The sequence below is a fragment of the Drosophila gunungcola genome, chromosome 3R (assembly GCF_025200985.1).
Source record: "Drosophila gunungcola strain Sukarami chromosome 3R, Dgunungcola_SK_2, whole genome shotgun sequence".
NCBI lineage: Eukaryota > Metazoa > Arthropoda > Insecta > Diptera > Drosophilidae > Drosophila > Drosophila gunungcola.
In genome coordinates, this window is record NC_069139.1 from 562,952 (window position 1) to 582,407 (window position 19,456).

General features: G+C 43.0%; 1 protein-coding gene across 1 annotated transcript; it reads right to left on the reverse strand.

The window, feature by feature from the left end:
• Positions 1-9,754: 9,754 nt before the first annotated feature.
• Positions 9,755-18,222, reverse strand: LOC128266367 (uncharacterized). Its single transcript, XM_053002851.1, has 7 exons — positions 17,888-18,222; positions 14,929-15,401; positions 14,507-14,667; positions 13,687-13,888; positions 11,734-12,923; positions 10,741-10,959; positions 9,755-10,499 (listed from the first exon to the last, which is right to left on the reverse strand). The coding sequence occupies exons 2-7, from the start codon at positions 15,372-15,374 to the stop codon at positions 10,405-10,407; spliced, it is 2,313 nt and encodes a 770-aa protein (XP_052858811.1). The 5' UTR covers positions 15,375-15,401; positions 17,888-18,222; the 3' UTR covers positions 9,755-10,404.
• Positions 18,223-19,456: the final 1,234 nt, after the last annotated feature.

Below are 19,456 nucleotides of genomic sequence, written 5' to 3' on the forward strand. Positions count from 1 at the left end.
CACCTCCGCACCGCCCACCGCCCCTTCTTGGCGAGGTGGAGCCATCACTCAACTTCAACTTCAGTCATTCTGTGTCTTCTCTTATCTTTGGCAATGCCCCAAACCACCTTCTACTCCCTCATCACTAGGCTTTGTTTTTACACTTTGCCCGTTTTTGTGGCCATGGTATCGTGTCGAACGGATCCCAACTTGAGTGCAAAGTGCTGAATTCGCAGTCCAAGCACAAGAATAAGTTGTCGTCGGTTCAGGGCGTTAACTGGGTTAAACGCTCGTTGACAGTTTTATGCCGCCGACCAAGCCAAGACCACATCCAAACGAAGTACTCCGAGACCAAGACGAAGGCGTTGACAGTCAGTCAGTGGCACAGACCAAACAAGACACTTGCTAAGAGTGAAATTTTTTTAGAATGCTTTTTATTCCCTTCTGCTTAGAAAGCTGCAATTAGAAAGATCCATAGGGAACCATTGAAAAGTGAAACAAAACAAATCAAATGGCGATGCAATTAGAGGAGACATCGTTACCATTACACACTCTTAAACTGCATCTTTCGATTCGAAACGGGCTCACCAGGTTGACGCCTTTGGCGCTCTCTTTCATCATGCGTGCGATTCTTATCGTCAATAAGGGATCTTTTCACTCCTCCCTGACTTCATATCTTAAATCCTTGATTACATGCTGAAATCTGGAGAAACTCCACAGAAAAATTGATGACTTACAAATTTATATTTGCGTGCCATCGAAATCCTTTACATTTCGCCAAAATCTTATCCGTGAAAGTAACCCATTCCGTTTCCACCAAAATGCATTAAAGAATGTGAAACCTGCCCCACTTGTAATGAGCAAATTCAAAATGGAGTCCAGGTAAAAACGAATCTGAGGTGGAGACCAATTTAATTGCAAACAATCGAGGCACGTGACGAATAAACGAACTGCACAGCAAGTTTCTTCTATTTAATGCAGGAAACATAAACTCTTGCTGCTGATCGAATGGAAATGGGAGGTAGAAACAGAAACAGCCCACGCAGCAATCAGAGAATGTGCGAAAAATCGAAAGGAAATTTGCATGTCACTCAATGGCATTTACTTTGTTTGCTCTGCAAACGAACCTCGAAACTCGGGACAAGATCAGAGCAACACCCCGAGGTTGTTCCGTCACTTTCAACACTCTTAGTCTTTCTTCCAGCAAAACTTGGCACAGTTTCTGGGACATAGAATGCAAACAAATATTTAAATATCAAGTGACACAGAAACAGAAAAAGAACAGCAAAAATCAGTAGATGGCCCATAAAAATCCATTTCCTCCTAGCGGTCGAGTGTTGATATACATATCTTTGGGCCATCCGCCTCAGTAAATCTGGGCTTGATAAGCGGGAGCAACAAACTGTGAATGTAAACGTTGTCCAACAACATTCGGTAGTTATTTGACTTTGACCAGAGATCAAGATGAATGGTTTCCCAAGAATCGCACACTTCTGTATTTTGGCAACGATTGTGGCTTGAGATAGCAATTAGAGCAAAACTCCGCCAGTTCCAATTACAATTACTCAATCAGAAGTGTAGGTGAGCAGTGCCTAATCAATTCCTGGCCATCAGAACCACTTCTTCATTCACACGCCAATTCCAATTCAAAAGTCAAGGCCTGAATCCGGATGGCGGTTGGCGATTGCAGACTTCCTATTTCGATGCCAACTCCCAAAGAGATATAATTTATATAATTTCCTTATCAGTTCATTGTTGGAAAATTGTATAATTCCCTCAAAGGCGTTAATCGAACGCGGAAAGGCCTCAATTATGGCCACAAAGCGACAATCGCTGTAGAATCGAAATGCAATCCGAAATCATTTCCCCTGCAATTGTTAAAATCAAGTACACTGCAGCGGAGATTCATAAAAAAGCGGGAAAAGTGCGACGAAGTGCCACTGGCTGTGCTTTCGATGATTGCGCGTCATAATTTAATTGCATTATGTGACGGACAAATTCGAGACAGCCACCGCTTTCTTTGTGGCGCAACTATTGCTGATGGTATTACCAGTGTTTGGTTTAGTTGCATAAACTCTATGAACCCCGGTTGCCTTGACTACGCTGAGCACACAGTGACCTCATTCCGAACTCCCCGTTTTTTGACTCTGCCTTCGATTGTTATCGCGCACTTAATTAGGCGTGCGTTGAGGCAATGCTCGTGAAGTTACTCTGGTACTTACATCTTTGGTCATTAGAAAGCTGCATGGTGCTTGTGAGTCATGAGCCGTCCCGTGAAGAATCTTTTCCTCTTCCCAGGCAATTCCAGAACCCATCTCGGGTGATCCGTGCACCTGCCTTTTGCTAATGCCCTCGGCTCTGTTAGAACCCGCTGTGGGACTTCAATTTGGCGCTATTCAGTGCAATTCAATGCCGAAGCTGCGTGGCATGCGCTGGGGCAGAAAAAAATCATTCGGCTCCACGGCTATAATTGCAGTTTATTGCTTCCGACGAGAACAAGAATTAAGAATAGGAAGCTTCAGGTGTTAGAAAAGCTTCTTCTTCTGGCAAAAGTTCTGCAAGAGTAACGAAGGTTGTCTTGGCTTATTGTGAGGAAGAAGAGAGTTTTTAAGAGAATACGCTGTCTCTAGTTCTTTCGTTCTCTTTTTGGCTGGGAATGTAGCAGACTTTTCGCCAAAGAATAATTCATTCAACGCCGCGCCAAGAACGGTTATTCATTTTCATATCCGCGGAATGCGCGGCTAAACGGAATATTAGCATTAATAAATGTAACTATGTCACGCCCAATTCAGCGGCAGCGACTTCCGCCTAAAAATGGCTCAAATGCTTTCAACCAGCAGCCAAGATGGTCGACATAAGCCGCCGACATCAATCCGCGCGGAATCAAACAAACAAAGCAGCAGGAGGCCTTCAAATCAGAGTGGTTCAGATCGGAGCAGATCGCCTCGGATCTGGAGACCAGGAGGGTTACGTTTCCAGGGAAGCCGCCTGGACAACTGGTCGGCAAACCAAATTGGTAGAGCCCATCTCGTCGGCTTATGAGGCAATGCCATTCACTTGCCGACATTGGCCCCATCCTCCCCAGTCCAAACATCACACAGCGAAAAATACCTTGAAAGTATTTGTTATAAATGGAAGCTATAGCATACCCGGGCTACTTAATTTTTAAGTCTAACTAAACCAATCAATATGGTTTATGGAATTTAAAAATTATGTTCTCTTTTGAAACCATTGCACACCCTCCCCAGGGAATTGCTGGCTTAAAATTTTCCGATTCCTATTCGACTAGAAACAATTTTATAGTCAAAATAAACAAATAAACATAATTATAAGGGGTATGTTTCTAAAGAAAGGCTACCAAAAGTTCTGCGATAGCGTTATGTGTGTCTATTATTCTGTTTATTGGACTGCCATTTCATGCAATAATATTATGAAATAAAACACATCTTGTACCCATAAACTGTACTAAAGTTTTGTGCAATTTTGCTCTCTGTTGGTTCGCCAGCAAAATCATAATCATGTCAGCAAATTAGACTGACATGCGGCGAACGTGCCCCAACTAGCAGATGAGAGGGATCTCCGAAGCTCCAGCAGAGAAAGCCTTTGTGATGGTATGGTATAGGATGAACTGGGGTGGGATTGCATTGGAATCGAATAGGCTGGGATGGAATGAGTGAATGTCTCCTCGTGCGGACAATGCTCGGTGTCATCTTCCAGTTCGACAACGGAGTTCAACCGTTGGCATTTCGTGAGACAAAACTCTGAAAATTCTCAATGCCCGGAAAAGATTTTACTATGCGCTGAAAAATTCGTTTGGTTAGTTTTCTGATTTCTGTTTTTCATCAAATGCGCAGAAAATTCTTACACAATTACGCTGGGTTTTCGTTTCGGCCGCACACGCAGACTGACAAAAAAAGAAAAGAAAACTTAATTCTCATTCCGGATACAACGCAAATCTCTGCTGGATGCGGCTGGATGGTCAGCGGATTTGGGTCACTTGACTTGGGTCAGGCAACGGTTATGAAACAATTGCAGACAATTAGCCGACAGTCGGGCTAAACTGGGCCCCCAGTTTTGTGCAGATTATCAACGAGAGTTAAGTTGCTGGCGACTTTGTCGTCGTCTTTCCTTCACTGACGTTGTTTTCCCCAACAATTGTCTAACTTATTTTGTAATTTATGCCACCCAGCCAAAGAGCCAGCAGAACAACAGGAAAAACTTTCGCTTGGATGCCTTCGGTGCCGGCTCAGAAAACTGCCTTCGAATTGAAAAGCGGCCAATAAAGATCGAACAATTGATGTGCGCCTGTGAGGCGAATCACTGCGTGGCATTCACCTTGGCAAACAAAGACCATTTTATTCCATTTTCTCGCACTCGCGGCTGCCATTGATATTTCCAGCAACCCAACAAATCCAGCACAAACGGAATTAGTCCCAATCACAAATTCCCTGGACGATCTGTCAGCGTTTTTTACTTGGCATTTGAACAAAACGTCGCTATTTGCATCGCTTACAAATTTGTAAATTCCCCATCTTCGGTTGACAAATTTCTTGGCTACGTGCCTAGCCCGTTGAAAAGGGTTCTCTGAACTTATTTTCATCCACTATTACAGCATCAGCCGAAGAATTACTCGTCAGTATGCTGGTCAGCACCACAAGATCTTTTGCTTACGAATAATATAAGTGGCCAAGTTCATTAACAGCCCGTTTAAGCACAAACTGAGCTGCGCGACTGGAGGTGCATTATAATGAGGTCTAAAGATCAACAATAAATTATAGGAAAATTCATTTAATGCGGTGTGCCTTGTATTGAAGGAGACCGACCTCCCAAAGATCCTAATTGATGAATTTATTGCTCTCTATTACAATGTATGAGTTTTCTTTGTTAATGGTCTACGGTTTGAGTGATTTGTTATACCATGTCTGATACACAAATTGGGCTTGAGATGTCGGAAATAGTAATATCATGTTATGTTGAATAGAATAATTATTGGATGGACATTTTGATGGTAAAAACTAAATCCAACTTAAGTATTTTATATATTTATTATTATTTATTTTCTATAAAATAAAGAATTTTTTGTTGTCCAATTTCGTTGCTTAAGTCGTTTTATGATTGGAGATGTTCTGCTTCTACAATTGCATTCCTTACAGAATTCGGAATTTTAATCCAATAAGTACGAGAAAAAAATGTTTTCGCTGTCGACGCGTATTTTCAGAGATACGAGAAGCAAGTTTGTCACTTAGGTCTTTCGTTGCTTTGCCACCTATCTCTCGTTGTTTTCAGGTTTTTTTTCAGCGTTTTCTGTAGTCGGGAGAAATCCTGTCGGTTTGCCAAATCTTTTCCAACATGTCGCATTGCCGTCCTTTTCATTATTTGTAGGTGTCTATTGGGTCAGACAAAATGCATTGGCAATATCACAAAGTAATGAGATATGCTCCTCTGATATATGGCAGGCACTTTGGGCTGACAAAATGAGCAGCCGGGCCATAAATATGCCATCCGACAGCATCTGAGCATTAGGCATCTGGGAATCTGAGTCGCCGAGCGGGGAATTTCGCCGTGGCAAAGTGATTTTCTCGCACTTATTTTCAATACTGTGCGCCGGCAACTTGATAAATTAACACTCTGCACATGCCATTTGTTTATTTGCCTAAATAAATCGCCAACAAACCTGAATTCGAGTCGGAATTGGAATCTGAATTTGAATTTGGGTCCAAATTCGCAGCCAAAAAGCGCACCGCGAGCTGCAGCAATTGTAAATGCTGGAAAAGCTAGAAAAAAGGAAGAATAGATATAGCGAAAATCCATCCGCCCCACTCCCTGCGGCACACAGAATCACTTGAACATTTGTGTGCATTTGCTGTGCACACTGTCGATTTATGTAGCCCGATGCGAGGAATCCGCGACTTGGCGACTTGGATTCGAATTCGGACTTCGACTGGAACTTTGTTTATTGCCCCACTAAGGCGACTGACCCACAACATTAAATTGTAATTTGAGTGGGGCAAACCGAACATTTTTACTGCAAATTTCGCCAGCCTCTAGGCTTGGCTGGACTTAACTCGACTCGACTCGACTTGTTCTTGCTCATGTAAGTCAGTGGAGTCAACAAGAAATCGAGTAATTAGAATTTCCATCTGTGACTCTTCACGCCCAAGTGTTGTGGCCCGCTTTTGTGTAATTCTTTGCGAGGAAAACTGAACGGTACTGTCATTGGCACGCGACTCATTCTCGGCGATTTGCTAATGACTCCACCGTGTCATTGACCATACTGAACAAAGCTGGCAATGGCAATGGCAGCGGCATCGGCATCGGCAGCAGGCATGCAAATCGATTTGCAGGCAAGCAATTGCATCATCGTTGCTTATGGGAGTACACTGGAAACAGAAATTAAATCTTAAAAAAGTTCTAATCAGCCAAAAAAAGCTTGATCAAGTCATGTTATTATCGCAGCACGGTTCAGTGAGCAATTTAATCTTTTTATAATATCTGGAGAAAAACATTTAAAGGCCATTTATGTAAGACAACAAGACTTTAAAATTTTTTTTAAAAAATTAACGTTTTTCTCGGTGTGCACACTCGGCATTCTTCAACAGCTCAAAGTGAAAAATCAATGCTAAACTCGAATCTGATTAGTGCGGAAATCAATCGCAGACCGTGGCAAACTCCATATACATATCTGGGCTGTAAGCTGAACTTCGTGATTTAACGCACATTATACGTAATGCATTTTCCATGCTGCCGCTGTTGGAGTGAAATAATAGAAAAGAAAATAAAAGAACCGCAATGCCACTAACGATTGAGTTAGCCACTTGATGCTCCCAAATCAATCTTGGCCCAATCTAGACCGTTTCGGGTATTGCCTCTGCGTGCGTGATTCCAGTAAATAGTGTTATTTTTTAATTCTTATCAATTATGCCTTCTACCCCTTTCAATTTGGCTTTATGTGTTACCAACGAAATTAACGAAATGAGTTGCGAATGCCTGTAAGTTGCATTTCCGTCAGGGGGCATTGTCTTTGCGGCAATTCATAAAGATTTTGAAGCAGCAGTCACGAAAAAACAAACAAAAATTGGCTACCCACCCAGATTGTTGGTCCCCAAGGGCCATCTGTTGACATTGCCGGCGGACATTGTCAAGCCGAGCACTTTATTTGCTGCGCGTTTGACATAAACATTTGCCCAGCGGACAACTGAATGGCCAAGGCCTCTGTTCGGCTCCTTATAAGAGCATACGACACATCTAAGGCTGCAATTTTTGAAATACGCATTGCAGAATTTATGTTATGCGTGTGCCTCCATGCCTCGCGAGTCCCGCGGTGACAAAAATATAGAAAAATAGAAAGACGCCAGCCAGCCAACCAGCCAGCCAAACGGATGCTGTGCATCGCAACCACGGAAAGTGTTCAAAGACTTTCGCTATGCAGGGGAGCACAGAAGTCTCGGGGACATTAGAAACGAGATGCTGGATGCTGAATGCCAGAAAAAGGAGTCTCGAGTCTCGAGGAGTTGGCTCCGCTGGCTTTGTCTAAATTTGGATGGCCATGTCAGTGACAGCATTTGACTTGGCAACTTTTCATGTTCATGTTCGCTAACTCGCGCCGAGTTCAAAGCATCAGATTTGAGATAATGTTAAACATTTCCTTTCAAATTGTTTTTTGCCCGCTCCTGCCTGCCGCCTGCCTTTTTTTTTTGTTGTTCTTGGCTTGACTTCCATGTTAAGATGGGTTGATAAAAAATCAGTAATAATTATGACTAAAAATTATGGTGACTATATCTAGGCGCAGTTGAAGAATGGCTTGAAGAAAGTATCAGACTTGCAATGCCTATTTAGCCATATAAAAAAAATAATGGTGAGGTGGTCAGAAAAAGGATATATTTATTTAATTATTTTTATAGCCAAATAGCGTTTTAATTTCTATAAAAATTGCAGCCTTTCCAATATAAATCTCTTTCGGTTATAAAATGCTAACTTAAGAAGATTTAACGATTTTATGATTTGATAATTATGGCTTTCTTCCTTTCTGCAAAATTATTGTTATTTTCTTTTCTGAAAAGTAAATTGAACAAGAAAGGAAGCAAACTTCGGCAAGCCGAAGTTTATATACCCTTGCAGCTATTGCAAGAATTAAATATTTTTGAAAGCATTAAAATTATGATTTACTTGCGTATATGTCTAAAAACATTAAAGCAATGATGATTTGCAGCTCATTATTAGGTAGTTATTTTATATAATTTTATTATTTCTATTGGAGCTATATGATATAGTCGTCCTATTTTGATGAAATTTTAACCGTAATTCTGAAATATTTATCCATTACTATATGTCGAAGAACTTATAGAAAAATTTAAAAACACCAAAGTTATAATTTTTTTTTATTTACTTTTATGATTGTTCCTATGGAAGCTATATGCTATAGTCGTCCGATTTTGATGAAATATTTATCCATTACTATATCTCGAAGAACTAAAAAAAAATTAAAAAACAGAAAAGCTATAATTTTTTTTCATTTATTTTTATGATTGTTCCTATGGGAGCTATATGCTATAGTCGTCCGATTTTGATGAAATTTAAACCGTAATTCTGAAATATTTAACCATTACTAAATGTCGAAGAACTAAAAAAGAATTTAAAAACTGCAAAGTTCTAATTTTTTTTCATTTATTTTTCCGATTGTTCCTATGGGAGCTATATGCTATAGTCGTCCGATTTTGATAAAATTTAAACCATAATTCTGAAATATTAAACCATTACTAAATGTCGAAGAACTAAAAAAGAATTTAAAAACAGCAAAGTTCTAATTTTTTTTCATTTATTTTTCCGATTGTTCCTATGGGAGCTATATGCTATAGTCGTCCGATCCGGCTCGTTCCGACTTATATACTACCTGCAATAGAAAGACAACTTTTGGGAAAGTTTCATGCAGATAGCTTTAAAACTGAGAGACTAGTTTGCGTAGAAACGGACGGACAGACGGACAGACGGACGGACAGACGGACATGGCTAGATCGACTCTCCTAGTGATGCTGATCAAGAATATATATACTTTATAGGGTCGGAGATGTCTCCTTCACTGCGTTGCAAACTTCTGACTGAAATTATAATACCCTCTGCAAGGGTATAAAAATGGGGTTTTAAATTTGTTGTTTGTATCTTTTTATTTCTTTTTCCAATTATGATTACCTAACATCTTTACTGGGTACAAAGAACATGCATTATTTGCTTATTTCACAAAACATATAAAGTAACTTAATTTAGGTTGCTCCAATGCCTCCACACATATCAAGAGTAAAAGCCAGGCCGACACCACCCACTCAAGCTAACCCTTTTTTGCTGCCTGCGTTCCGAATGTGGGTGAAATCATGTTAATAAAGTTGTTTACCTGCAATTCATGGCCCTCATTTCCTTGCCCAATTAGTTTGTCACTTTTACTGCAGGCAGCTCGTTTAGCCGGACTCAGGGCCATTTAGCCAAGGTTCAGTTTCACTCGGGCCAATTTTCCACCTGGTGAGTGTAGTGTTGCACCCATTGCATTGAGGGAAGAAACCTAAGCACTGGGACTCAAAGCGCTGCTCTTGATTGATTTGTATCAACGTTGATTAGGCCAAAACCAACAATCATGGCCGAGGCTTGAGGTTTTGGTCTTGTTAGAGTCGAAGTCAAGTCGCAGTCGATTGTCGATCGATTGACATTGACAGTGACGGGCAAATTTTGTTTTCCGCGACCAACCAAATCCCGGTAAAAAAATGCGAATGCAAACGAGTATCTTTCTAATATGTTTATTTACCTTTTATAGCATCTGAAGTTTTGTCTCTTGTTACATTTTTGTGTTTATGTGTTCGATTGGGCCTAGCATTACATTATAAGCATTAAGTTTTAGTATTTAAGTATTAGTAGACAGTCAAACCTCTTAAACGAGCAATGGTTGTCAGTTCGAAGCTCGCTTGAGAGGTTTGAATGGTTCGCACTACAACTAAGGAGCTTTACTTTCCGAGTTCCGAGTCTTAAGCTGATAGTATGTCGCCGTATTCAGAGAAGTCTTAGCGGTAAGTCTTATAGAAGGGGCGCATAAACGCGCATACACATGTTAGGTATAGGTATGGGTATAGGTATAAATATTAAGCTACGGGTTGTTCCTAAGGGCAACCCTTCACAGAGGAGTCCAGCTCTATGGCGGAAAATCCGGGGAAGGGCGTCCATTCTCCATTCTCCATCACTCGATCGTACATCAACTATCTAAATTATGAGCGGTGCTAAGTTTTGAGCTAAGTAGAATTTTATGCTAGTTTCTGCCGGCACTCCACCTGCAGCTCGGTTTTCCTCTCCATGTCCACCATCTCCGTCTCGTCTCCATTTCCATTTCCATCTGTATCTCTTCAACTTCTTGGCTTGTTTAAAGGCCATTCACTGGCTTTGACGTTCTTACCGCTTGTGTAACGCTCGCTTCTGCATATTGTCCCAGACAGCAATGACTGTAAGCTGGAGCAGCAGGAATAGAGCCCCGGCAATTATGAAGCCTGGATAGAGTTGTAAAAAGAGTTGAAGAAAATTTAAGAGCTTATTTAATTAGCTGGGCAGTCAGTCGGCAAGTGCTTTTTACTTCTAGAGGCTAGATGGCGCGACGGCACGCGATTAGAGCAAATCAATTCGCCACGCTCAGCTCAGCTATACCAAAAAGATAGAGCCGGATCGACTTCACCGACTGCCACCGCGCTACACATAACCCAAGTGATCCCAACTGATCCCCTCTCAACTCACCATAGCCATTTATGCAAGTGTCCGTTTTGGTGCCAAGATCCAGTTGCAATTTGGCCAGGCCATCCAGACCACCGCTTTCCGAGCCTCCCGAAGAATCGGCGCCATTGAAGGCAAACTTATCGGTGATTTGTATCGATTGCACCAGCAGAATGTTCTCATCGCCGGCCGCCTGATGACTCACATCACGTTTTTGGCGTTCCGACTTAATGGCCAGCTCAACTGTGAAAAGGTAGCAGCGCATCCATCAAGCAGAAAAGCACAAAACAAAAAATTGCAGGCGAGCAAAGAGAAGTGGAGAAAAAGAGCAAATAAGAAATGAAATATGTTTTCTTCAAACTGTTGCTGTTGTGCCACCAAACCAGGGATGGTGTGCCACTGAACGAGGAAGGTGCATAAATCCCGGGCAGACCATAATACTGACATTGCAATTCCATGGACTAAATGACAAAAGTTCATATGTTACGGGGTGAACTCTGTAATCCTTTCAAAGTACCCTTATCTTTGTAGCTACGGTAAATCGATTGATTTCAAAAATTTGAAAAGTTATTGGACGTTAAAAAAAGTGTCTTTATCCTCAAATCTATAAGACACTCTCAACTTTATAAAACTGATAGTAGTAACAACTATAATAACCAATTTGTCGATAAAATTACATTGAAAGAAAAAGTTCTTTGTAATTAAATACTAATCTCTGACTATCTAGAGACTTACTGAACAATTATTTAAACTTCTTAAAAAACATTGATGTTTTCGGTTTTTTTTAAAAACAAGGAATATTGGCTGGCTATCTAAGCACCTGATGAACAATTATTAAATTTTTTTAAGGAACTCTGCCATTTGAATGTCATGTGGCCATATCCGTGAATCTCCACATTCCCGCCCCCGAGATTCGATCCACCTTTTGCAAGAGGTCACTTGGTGGCGTTAGTCATAGCCGTTACTGTCGCCATCCCTGGCTTCGGTTGTTCTGGCCGCGAAGAACCGTTTACTTACCGCCATCAGTGCCGTTGAGCACCGATCGCTTGCGACGGCCGTAGGACAGCAGCGACTTGAGCTCGCCGTTCTCATCGTTGTCGCAAATAACCGGTTCGCAGCGCGGTATGCAGGGCGTGACCAGGGCGCGGAACTGCACCAGCTCCGAGGAGGGGAACTTGAAGGCGTCGAACTGTGAGAGCAGCACCTTGCGATTGCCGGCCAGCTTTTGCATGGCACTCATTATGTACTGGTCCGTGGGACAGCCGTTGGCGTCGATCAGTGTGATTTCGGCGCTGTCCGTCCCGTCCATGGCCACCAGTTCCCTCACAAAGATCTCGTACGGGCTGTTGGCGTCGACGATTTCGAAACGGAGAGCCAGTGGATCTCCAACCTCGGCAATCCTCTTCATGTCGCTGCCGTCACGTGCGGTGATCTTCATGATCACATTCGGCGAATCGACGATGATTTCCTCGCTGAGCGTGGACTCGATCTCTCCAGTAACTCCCAGATCCACATTGTTGACCACCGTCTTGTTGGTCAAGTCGTACTGGCAGGATACGGCCAGCCCAAGATCGGAAGACGTGACAATCATGTCGTGGTGCTGGATCACAATGTCGTTCATATACCTGCCATACGCGCTCTGTCGCACATTGCACTCCAGATCATTGTACCTCATCTTGAGGTCGAACTCCAGTGAGTTGTTCACATTCACAGCGCAGGACTTGGGCGCTCCCTTGGCGTACACTTTGCCATCAAAAAGCTTTGAGGTGCGGATCTTGGTAACCATCTCCCCAGAGCGGCAGTCAATTGATACATTGTAGCAAGCGGACTGTTCGTAGGTGGCCGCCTCCTCGATGGAAAGGTACGGTTCCGAGAGGTCCGTCAACGTGGCCCGGCTGTGATGGGACAGGCGGCACACCAGCTCCCCGGTTTCGTTGTAGTCGTACGAATGACACCGGAATGGGGCGGTCAAACACAGGTCGCGGCACTCGTCCAGAGTCTGCACATTTTGGTGCACAGAGTCCACTGTCTTTAGAATGCGACCCGCTACGCGCTTGAACTCGCATAGCTTGCTCGGCTCCTCCGCGCAGTTGTTCTCCAAATAGTCGGCGCCATCGTAGGCCGCGATGTTTGCCTCGTCCGACAGCGTAATGCGATCCATGTCCGAGAGCTCGCAGAGGCCAGAGTGCGCATAGTAGTTGGCCGATCTTCAGGTGGATCGAGTGGCACAGAAGAAAAGAAGAAGAAATTAAATTTATCTTAAATTTAAAAAGTTTGAAGTAAGCGTTGACTAAGTTTATAGATGCAAAAATTAAATGTTTTTTTTAATTTATATGATAATGTAAAGTTGCTTTGGGTTTTAGTTTACCTAAAATCTACAACGATAAGTTGAATAATTTTAAATTTGTAAGGATGTGATAACGTTCTTCGTCATAGAATTCAATGTAAACATAATTACATGTTGTTTAATTCGATATATTGAATGACAAATATGATTTTTAAATCCTTAAATTGATGTTTCCAAAAATAATAATAAGTTTTTTAATTGGGTATGTATGTACTTCGTATTGGTATCAGATCTAAACCAACAATAAAGACAAACATGTTCAATATTTATATAAAACTCAAAAAAATATTTTAAACTATTTACCTAACGATAAATTACTAACTCTATTATTGATACAAAAAATTGAACTATGATGATGAAAAACAACACTAAACTGGTCCAAGCATTTTTAAGAATACCGTTTATTGCAATTTTTCAAGTTTAAATTGAAGGTATGTGCTTTTAGTGTTGTTATAGCAGTTATTTTCTTAAGATCGAATGGAGTATATTTTGCGTTAATATTTCTTTCTGTGTACTACAGAGTGTTAAGTGCTTAGTGTGGAGTGCATTGTGAAAGGAGGCGGAGGTGGTTCAGTTCAAGAGGGTGGCTCTGCTGTGTAACGGTATCCTATCCAAGCACTTACCGGCAGGTGAACTCCGTCTCGCCCAGACAGAGTTCGATGCAGTCGCGCCGCGTGGCCACACTTTGACTGGCCTTGGCCCGTTCCGGCAGTCGGTAGCCCTGGACGCGATCGATGCACCAGGCCTTCGAGCAGGGACGCACTCCGAAGCAGGATTTCTGCGCGTAAACGGTGAACACGGGGTACTGGGAGCGGGACAGTGAACCTGCAAAAGGGGGGAGAAATGGCCAGATGGGGGCGGCGTTTCGTGTGATTAGCGGGAAACATTTAACATACAAGCTGCGAGCCAAAGATCGTGATAGTGCGATCGAGTACTGAGCTGGCTGCTCTTTAACTAGTTACTACACAAGAAAAAAATTTAAAACGCAGAAATTCAAAAACAGATTTCTAAAATTACTTTGCACTTTCTGGTTATATCATTATTTGAAGTTAAATTCTTTTTATAAGACCAATACTATACTGAGCTTAATAGCAATTAATTAACTTAATATAAAGATGTTCACTTTGAGTTAAATAATTTTACTTAAGAAAATTATTTTTCCTGATTCAATAATTTATAATTTTTTTTTGTCGCATTTATTTTACTAAGTGTACAACTGTAAATCGTTTTAAAATTATTGGAATCGTAAACAGCCCTTTTTTAGAGAGCTTTTACAAAAAAAAAAACTTTTAAACCTTGCATTGGGAACTTGATTGATCATTATTTGTAATTAGCTTGTATTGTTGCTACTGTTATCATTTAGTGTTTTTTAAGGCCATTTCTTAAAGACATTCTTGGGTTTTAGGACCCCAACTTTTCTGCCCGCGCACCAGCTCGACTCACCTGGCAACTGATCGGCAGTGCTGCGGAACATGACACACAGGCCCGTCTCGTAATTAACCGCGCTGCAAGATTCATTGGCCTGGCAGGCCTCCAGGCAGTCGGTCAGCATGAGGGTGCCGGGCAGCGTTTCCAATTGCTTCGATGGCGCCGATAGCACGTACCTGCGATGGTGAATTAACATTAGCCGGAAAGTAACGCACATAAATTCTGGAGTTCTACAGTTCTTGGAGGCCAACCGAAGTGGGTGGGTGGGATCGCGGCGATTATAAATGGGGGAAGCCGAAGCCACCTTTACGATGTGTTAACAGGCAGTCGTGGGTATAATTTATGCTCCCTGCCTGAACATTCGTGCTTTTGTCTCTGCTCCACGGGCAACTAATTGCCCGCAATTAAAATTTATGTTTCTTGTCGGTGACACTTACCCTGTTATAAGCTCGAAGCCAATCATATCCGGCTCGCAATCCTCCTCATTGGGTGTTGCCATGGGACTGGGGCCCAGATCATCGGCCTTAGTCTCTGCAGTAGTAGCATGTGATGCAGCAGCTGGTGGCACAGGGGCAAAAACAGAGTCAGAGGAATCTGCAGAACCTGAACCAGGTGGCGATGCGACAATCGCTTCCGCTGGCTCAACGCTCAACGGTTTTGGTAGCTCGCTTCCGTTCGGCGACGCAATTCCCGCTCCAGCTCCCGCTCCCGTTGCCGGAATCGGTGTGGCATTGTTGCGCGGAAATGTCTTCAACGGTTTCACCGCCGGCCGCTTGGGCAACTTGCGTGCCGCCACCGAGGAGCTGTCCACCAAAAGCAGCATTAAGCCCAGCAGCGCCATCATGCTGACTCCTCGCTTCTTTGTCATTGACCGCAGTTGCATTTTGGACTCTCCTTTGTGTTCTGTGTTCTAGAGGCGGTATGGTAAAAAAGTAACGTTTTGGTAGTTTGGTTTTTAATTAGCATTACAGTCTTCCCACTCCTATGCTTATCTCGTGATTAATTGCCCTAGCAGTAACAGTTACGCTTTAATAATGGGTTTAGTGCGGGCTATCCTGCAGTGCAGTTGCAATTGCAACGCCCACCAGCACGAAGGCACTTGATTAATTGCTAAGGAATAGATGCAAAATCAATTTGGTTGATGGTCTACGGCTGCCATTCAGATCTAAACGCTGCTATCACGCACGGGCTCTTGAGGAATTAAAATAATGCCACTTAGCCAAGAAGGCGCACGCACAGGAAGACGAAGCCAAGCTGAACTCACACAAAAAAAGTTACCGGGAAAAGCACCTGGACAAGAAGCTGAAGCTGTTAACTGAAATGGTCAGCAGGAATTCTGATTGGGCCCCGCTGATCACAATGCGATCGATACGGAGGAGAACACAACTGTTGGATGCTTTATGTTGAATCGTTAGTGGCTTTTGCGGTTCTTTTCAGACTCAGATTCAGACTCTCAGAACCCGAACCAGCTGCATGGAAAATGCATTACGTGTAATATGCGTTAAATCACAGAGAGCTATATACTCTCGACTTGATTTTCTTTCCGCACTAATCGAATTCGACTGCAGTCTTGAGCTTCGTGAGTGCCTCATAATCAACGATTATGCAATTGTCTGCTGCGAGCAAATCAATTTTCATGGCTGCTGGTCAATGACACGGATGGGATTGGATTGCTCAACGAAGCGAGTCGCGTGCCCCTTGCAGGAAATTCAATGAAACAGATGGGTGGGGGTAACATTCTAATTAGCCGGTCGCCCAGCTGGAGAAAACCGCCAGCTACTGGCCCACTCAAATCACAATTTAATGCTGTGGGTTAGCCGCCTTAGTGGGCCAATAAAGTAATCCTCAGAGCCACAGTTGCAAACTCATGGACATGCACATAAATTTCCATTTGGCAGCCAAACTGCTCCTGCTGCGGATTCAATTCCAAATCGAATGGAGATTTATATAAATGTCCGTGGATTTATCGGCCAGTTAAACAACTAGTTTTTAGTTTTAGCATATTTACAGCCAAATTTGACAGTTTGTTTTGGCCAAGCTTTATGGAGTGTTACCCAAGTGAGGAGCCTTCCTCGGATCTGGTTCAAAATTCGGGCTAATCCCACTGCTTTCTTGCCGATAAAGCACTTTTATGACACCAATACGCCAAAAACTAGTTGCCACTTAATTAGAATGGCTGGCGAGTGATTGGTTGTTGTTGTTGTTCTGTTAGTCGATAGTCGGAAAAGTGTGCCAGGGAATGACATAACTGCCATCCAGGCTTATCTCAATTGAAGCGCTGCTCAGTGTAACTGTAAGCAATGTGCGCAAGTTGCCGCAGATGGAGGCAAAGGCAAGCTGGCAAGCAAGTTAGCCAGCAAAAGCCACTTGGCAACTACTTCTTGGCCCGGCTCGGCTGCTATCTTCATTTCATGGCTGGCAATTTGAAAACTGCACCCGCTGGCCATCGACTTCGGCATAAGGAGTTGGCTCCGCTTGGATCGCTCGGATGTGGGTCACCTCGAGTTATTTCTATAGAAATTCTTTTTTGTGGCTGGCAGAAATTTCTCAAAGTTAGCGACAAATCTTCAATTAATGGCCAGTGAAATTTCTCAACTATCAAAAGAGCCACAAAACTAGTTTCCCTTAGCTGCTTGACTGTTTGGCTGCTGTGGTGTATCAAAAACCAAGAAAAGAAACAAGTAGCATTGGAAAAATCTTGACAAAACTTTTTATTTCATAGCCTAACGACCCTAACGGCAAATCAACCGCACCATTTCGAAAGCCATTCGTTATCCTAATCTATGCACCCGAAATCAATAAACATGATTTCGCCGCTCTAACTGTTGAACGCATTTCGAATCTAATGCTGCTCCGGAATATAAATCAGTTTGGGTCATCGTTTAGCACGGCTTATTTTGTAACAGGGCAAAGCGAAGATTTGTCACTCGGATTCTCGGGTTCTAATACAGGCAGCGAAAGTCTTTGACATTCAGGTCTTGACTCGTTTGAGCCCCAGCTAATTGCCATTAAATGGTCGCATCATACCGTTGAACGACCCAAATCACTGGCCACCAGCAGGATTCCCAACGGATCAAAAGACTGGACCAGGCCGAAAGTAAATTGCCTGCAGAATTCTGCACATTTGGGAGTTGACGGGCTTTGCGCGCCGTGTTTCCGGCATGCCAGCTCCTCGGACTTATCTTGAAACTGGAAACTTGAAAACTGAGAAACTTGGAAACTAATGTGACATCTTCTCGATGCTTTTTGTGCTGACATTCACCCAAGCTTTCTCTAATGATCCATTGACCATTTTCGTTTAATTGATCGACATGTAGACATCCTTTTCGCCTGACAATTGACACCTTTTCAGGCATTGAATGTCAATCGATGTGCAGAACGCGTTTTCAATTTTACCTTGAGCACTCGGAAATGAGTTATGATAACCGTTTCGAAAACTTCACTTGGGATAGCAGGACACGCACAAAACACTCGATTTTTAGTTTTAGTTGTTTTTTATGAACCGAAACAACGCGAACCGCTCGACCGACGTCCTCACTGCCGAAAGTGGAGCGCCCAACTGCCTCTTCTGTGATTTGACTAAACGTTCTTATGCGAAACTCTTCGAGGAATTCCCGATGCTGGGCAAGATCGAGTTCGAGTTCGTTAGCTTTTATCACTGGAGCGCTAGCGACCGCCAGTTCGAGCACCTTGACACTGAATGCTTGCTGCGAAGGCCGCGGAAAACGTTTTCAAGCTGGGAAGCACGCCGTCGAAGGCCCAAACGTCGCCAACGTCGGCAGCGGCAGAAGCAGCAGCGACTAACTCTCTTTTCGCCAAGAAGAAAAACCGGTAGAAGTCGGAAAGCTAATGGCCCAAACGGCCGCTCTTCGCCAGCTCTCTTCTTAGAGCTCTCTTCGCTGGCAACTTTCTTCAGATAGTCAGATAGCTTTTCTCGCCGAAGGTCTGCAGGTCTTTTGTGGGTTTCTCGTTCTTGTCGGAAGTAATAAAATGCAATTATAACAGTCGAGGCAAATGATTTTCTAATGCGATTGCCTGACACGCAGCAACGGCATCGAATTGCACTGAATAATGCTAAATAAATTGAAGTGCCGCAGCGGGCCATAAAAGAGCAGCAGGTGCATGGATCACTCAGCGAAGAGCTTAGAGAGCTCTTCTGCGATTTTCCATTGGGGTAAATCTCGAGAACCTTGCAGCTTTCTAATGACCAAAGTTGTAGGTACCAGAATAACTACACGAGCATCGCCTCAAAGCACGCCTAATTAAGTGCGCGATAACAATCGAAGGCAGACTTTGCTTAAAAATAAAAAAACGGTGCGTTCGGAATGAGGTCACTGATTGTGGGGGCAGCTCAGCTTAGTCAAGGTAACCGGGTTTGATAAAGAGTTTATGCAACTAAACCAAACACTGGTAATACCATCAGCAATAGTTGCGCCACAAAGAAAGCGGTGGCTGTCTCGAATTTGTCCGTCACATAATGCAATTAAATTATGACGCGCAATCATCGAAAGCACAGCCAGTGGCACTTCGTCGCACTTTTCCCGCTTTTTTATGAATCTCCGCTGCAGTGTACTTGATTTTAACAATTGCAGGGGAAATGATTTCGGATTGCATTTCGATTCTACAGCGATTGTCGCTTTGTGGCCATAATTGAGGCCTTTCCGCGTTCGATTAACGCCTTTGAGGGAATTATACAATTTTCCAACAATGAACCAAATCCAGCAGATCTGATAAGGAAATTATATAAATTGTATCTCTTTGGGAGTTGGCATCTAAATAGGAAGTCTGCAATCGCCAACCGCCATCCGGATTCGGGCCTTGACTTTTGAATTGGAATTGGCGTGTGAATGAAGAAGTGGTTCTGATGGCCAGGAATTGATTAGGCACTGCTCACCTACACTTCTGATTGAGTAATTGTAATTGGAACTGTCGGAGTTTTGCTCTAATTGCTATCTCAAGCCACAA

Excerpts from the sequence above, each read along its gene's own strand:
- LOC128266367 (XM_053002851.1), bottom strand. The coding sequence starts at position 15,374 with ATGCAACTGCGGTCAATGACAAAGAAGCGAGGAGTCAGCATGATGGCG. Across the intron at positions 14,668-14,928 it reads GGCTTCGAGCTTATAACAGG|GTACGTGCTATCGGCGCCAT; the intron begins GTAAGTGTCACC and ends TCACCATCGCAG. Across the intron at positions 10,960-11,733 it reads GCTCAACGGCACTGATGGCG|TTGAGCTGGCCATTAAGTCG; the intron begins GTAAGTAAACGG and ends ACCTTTTCACAG.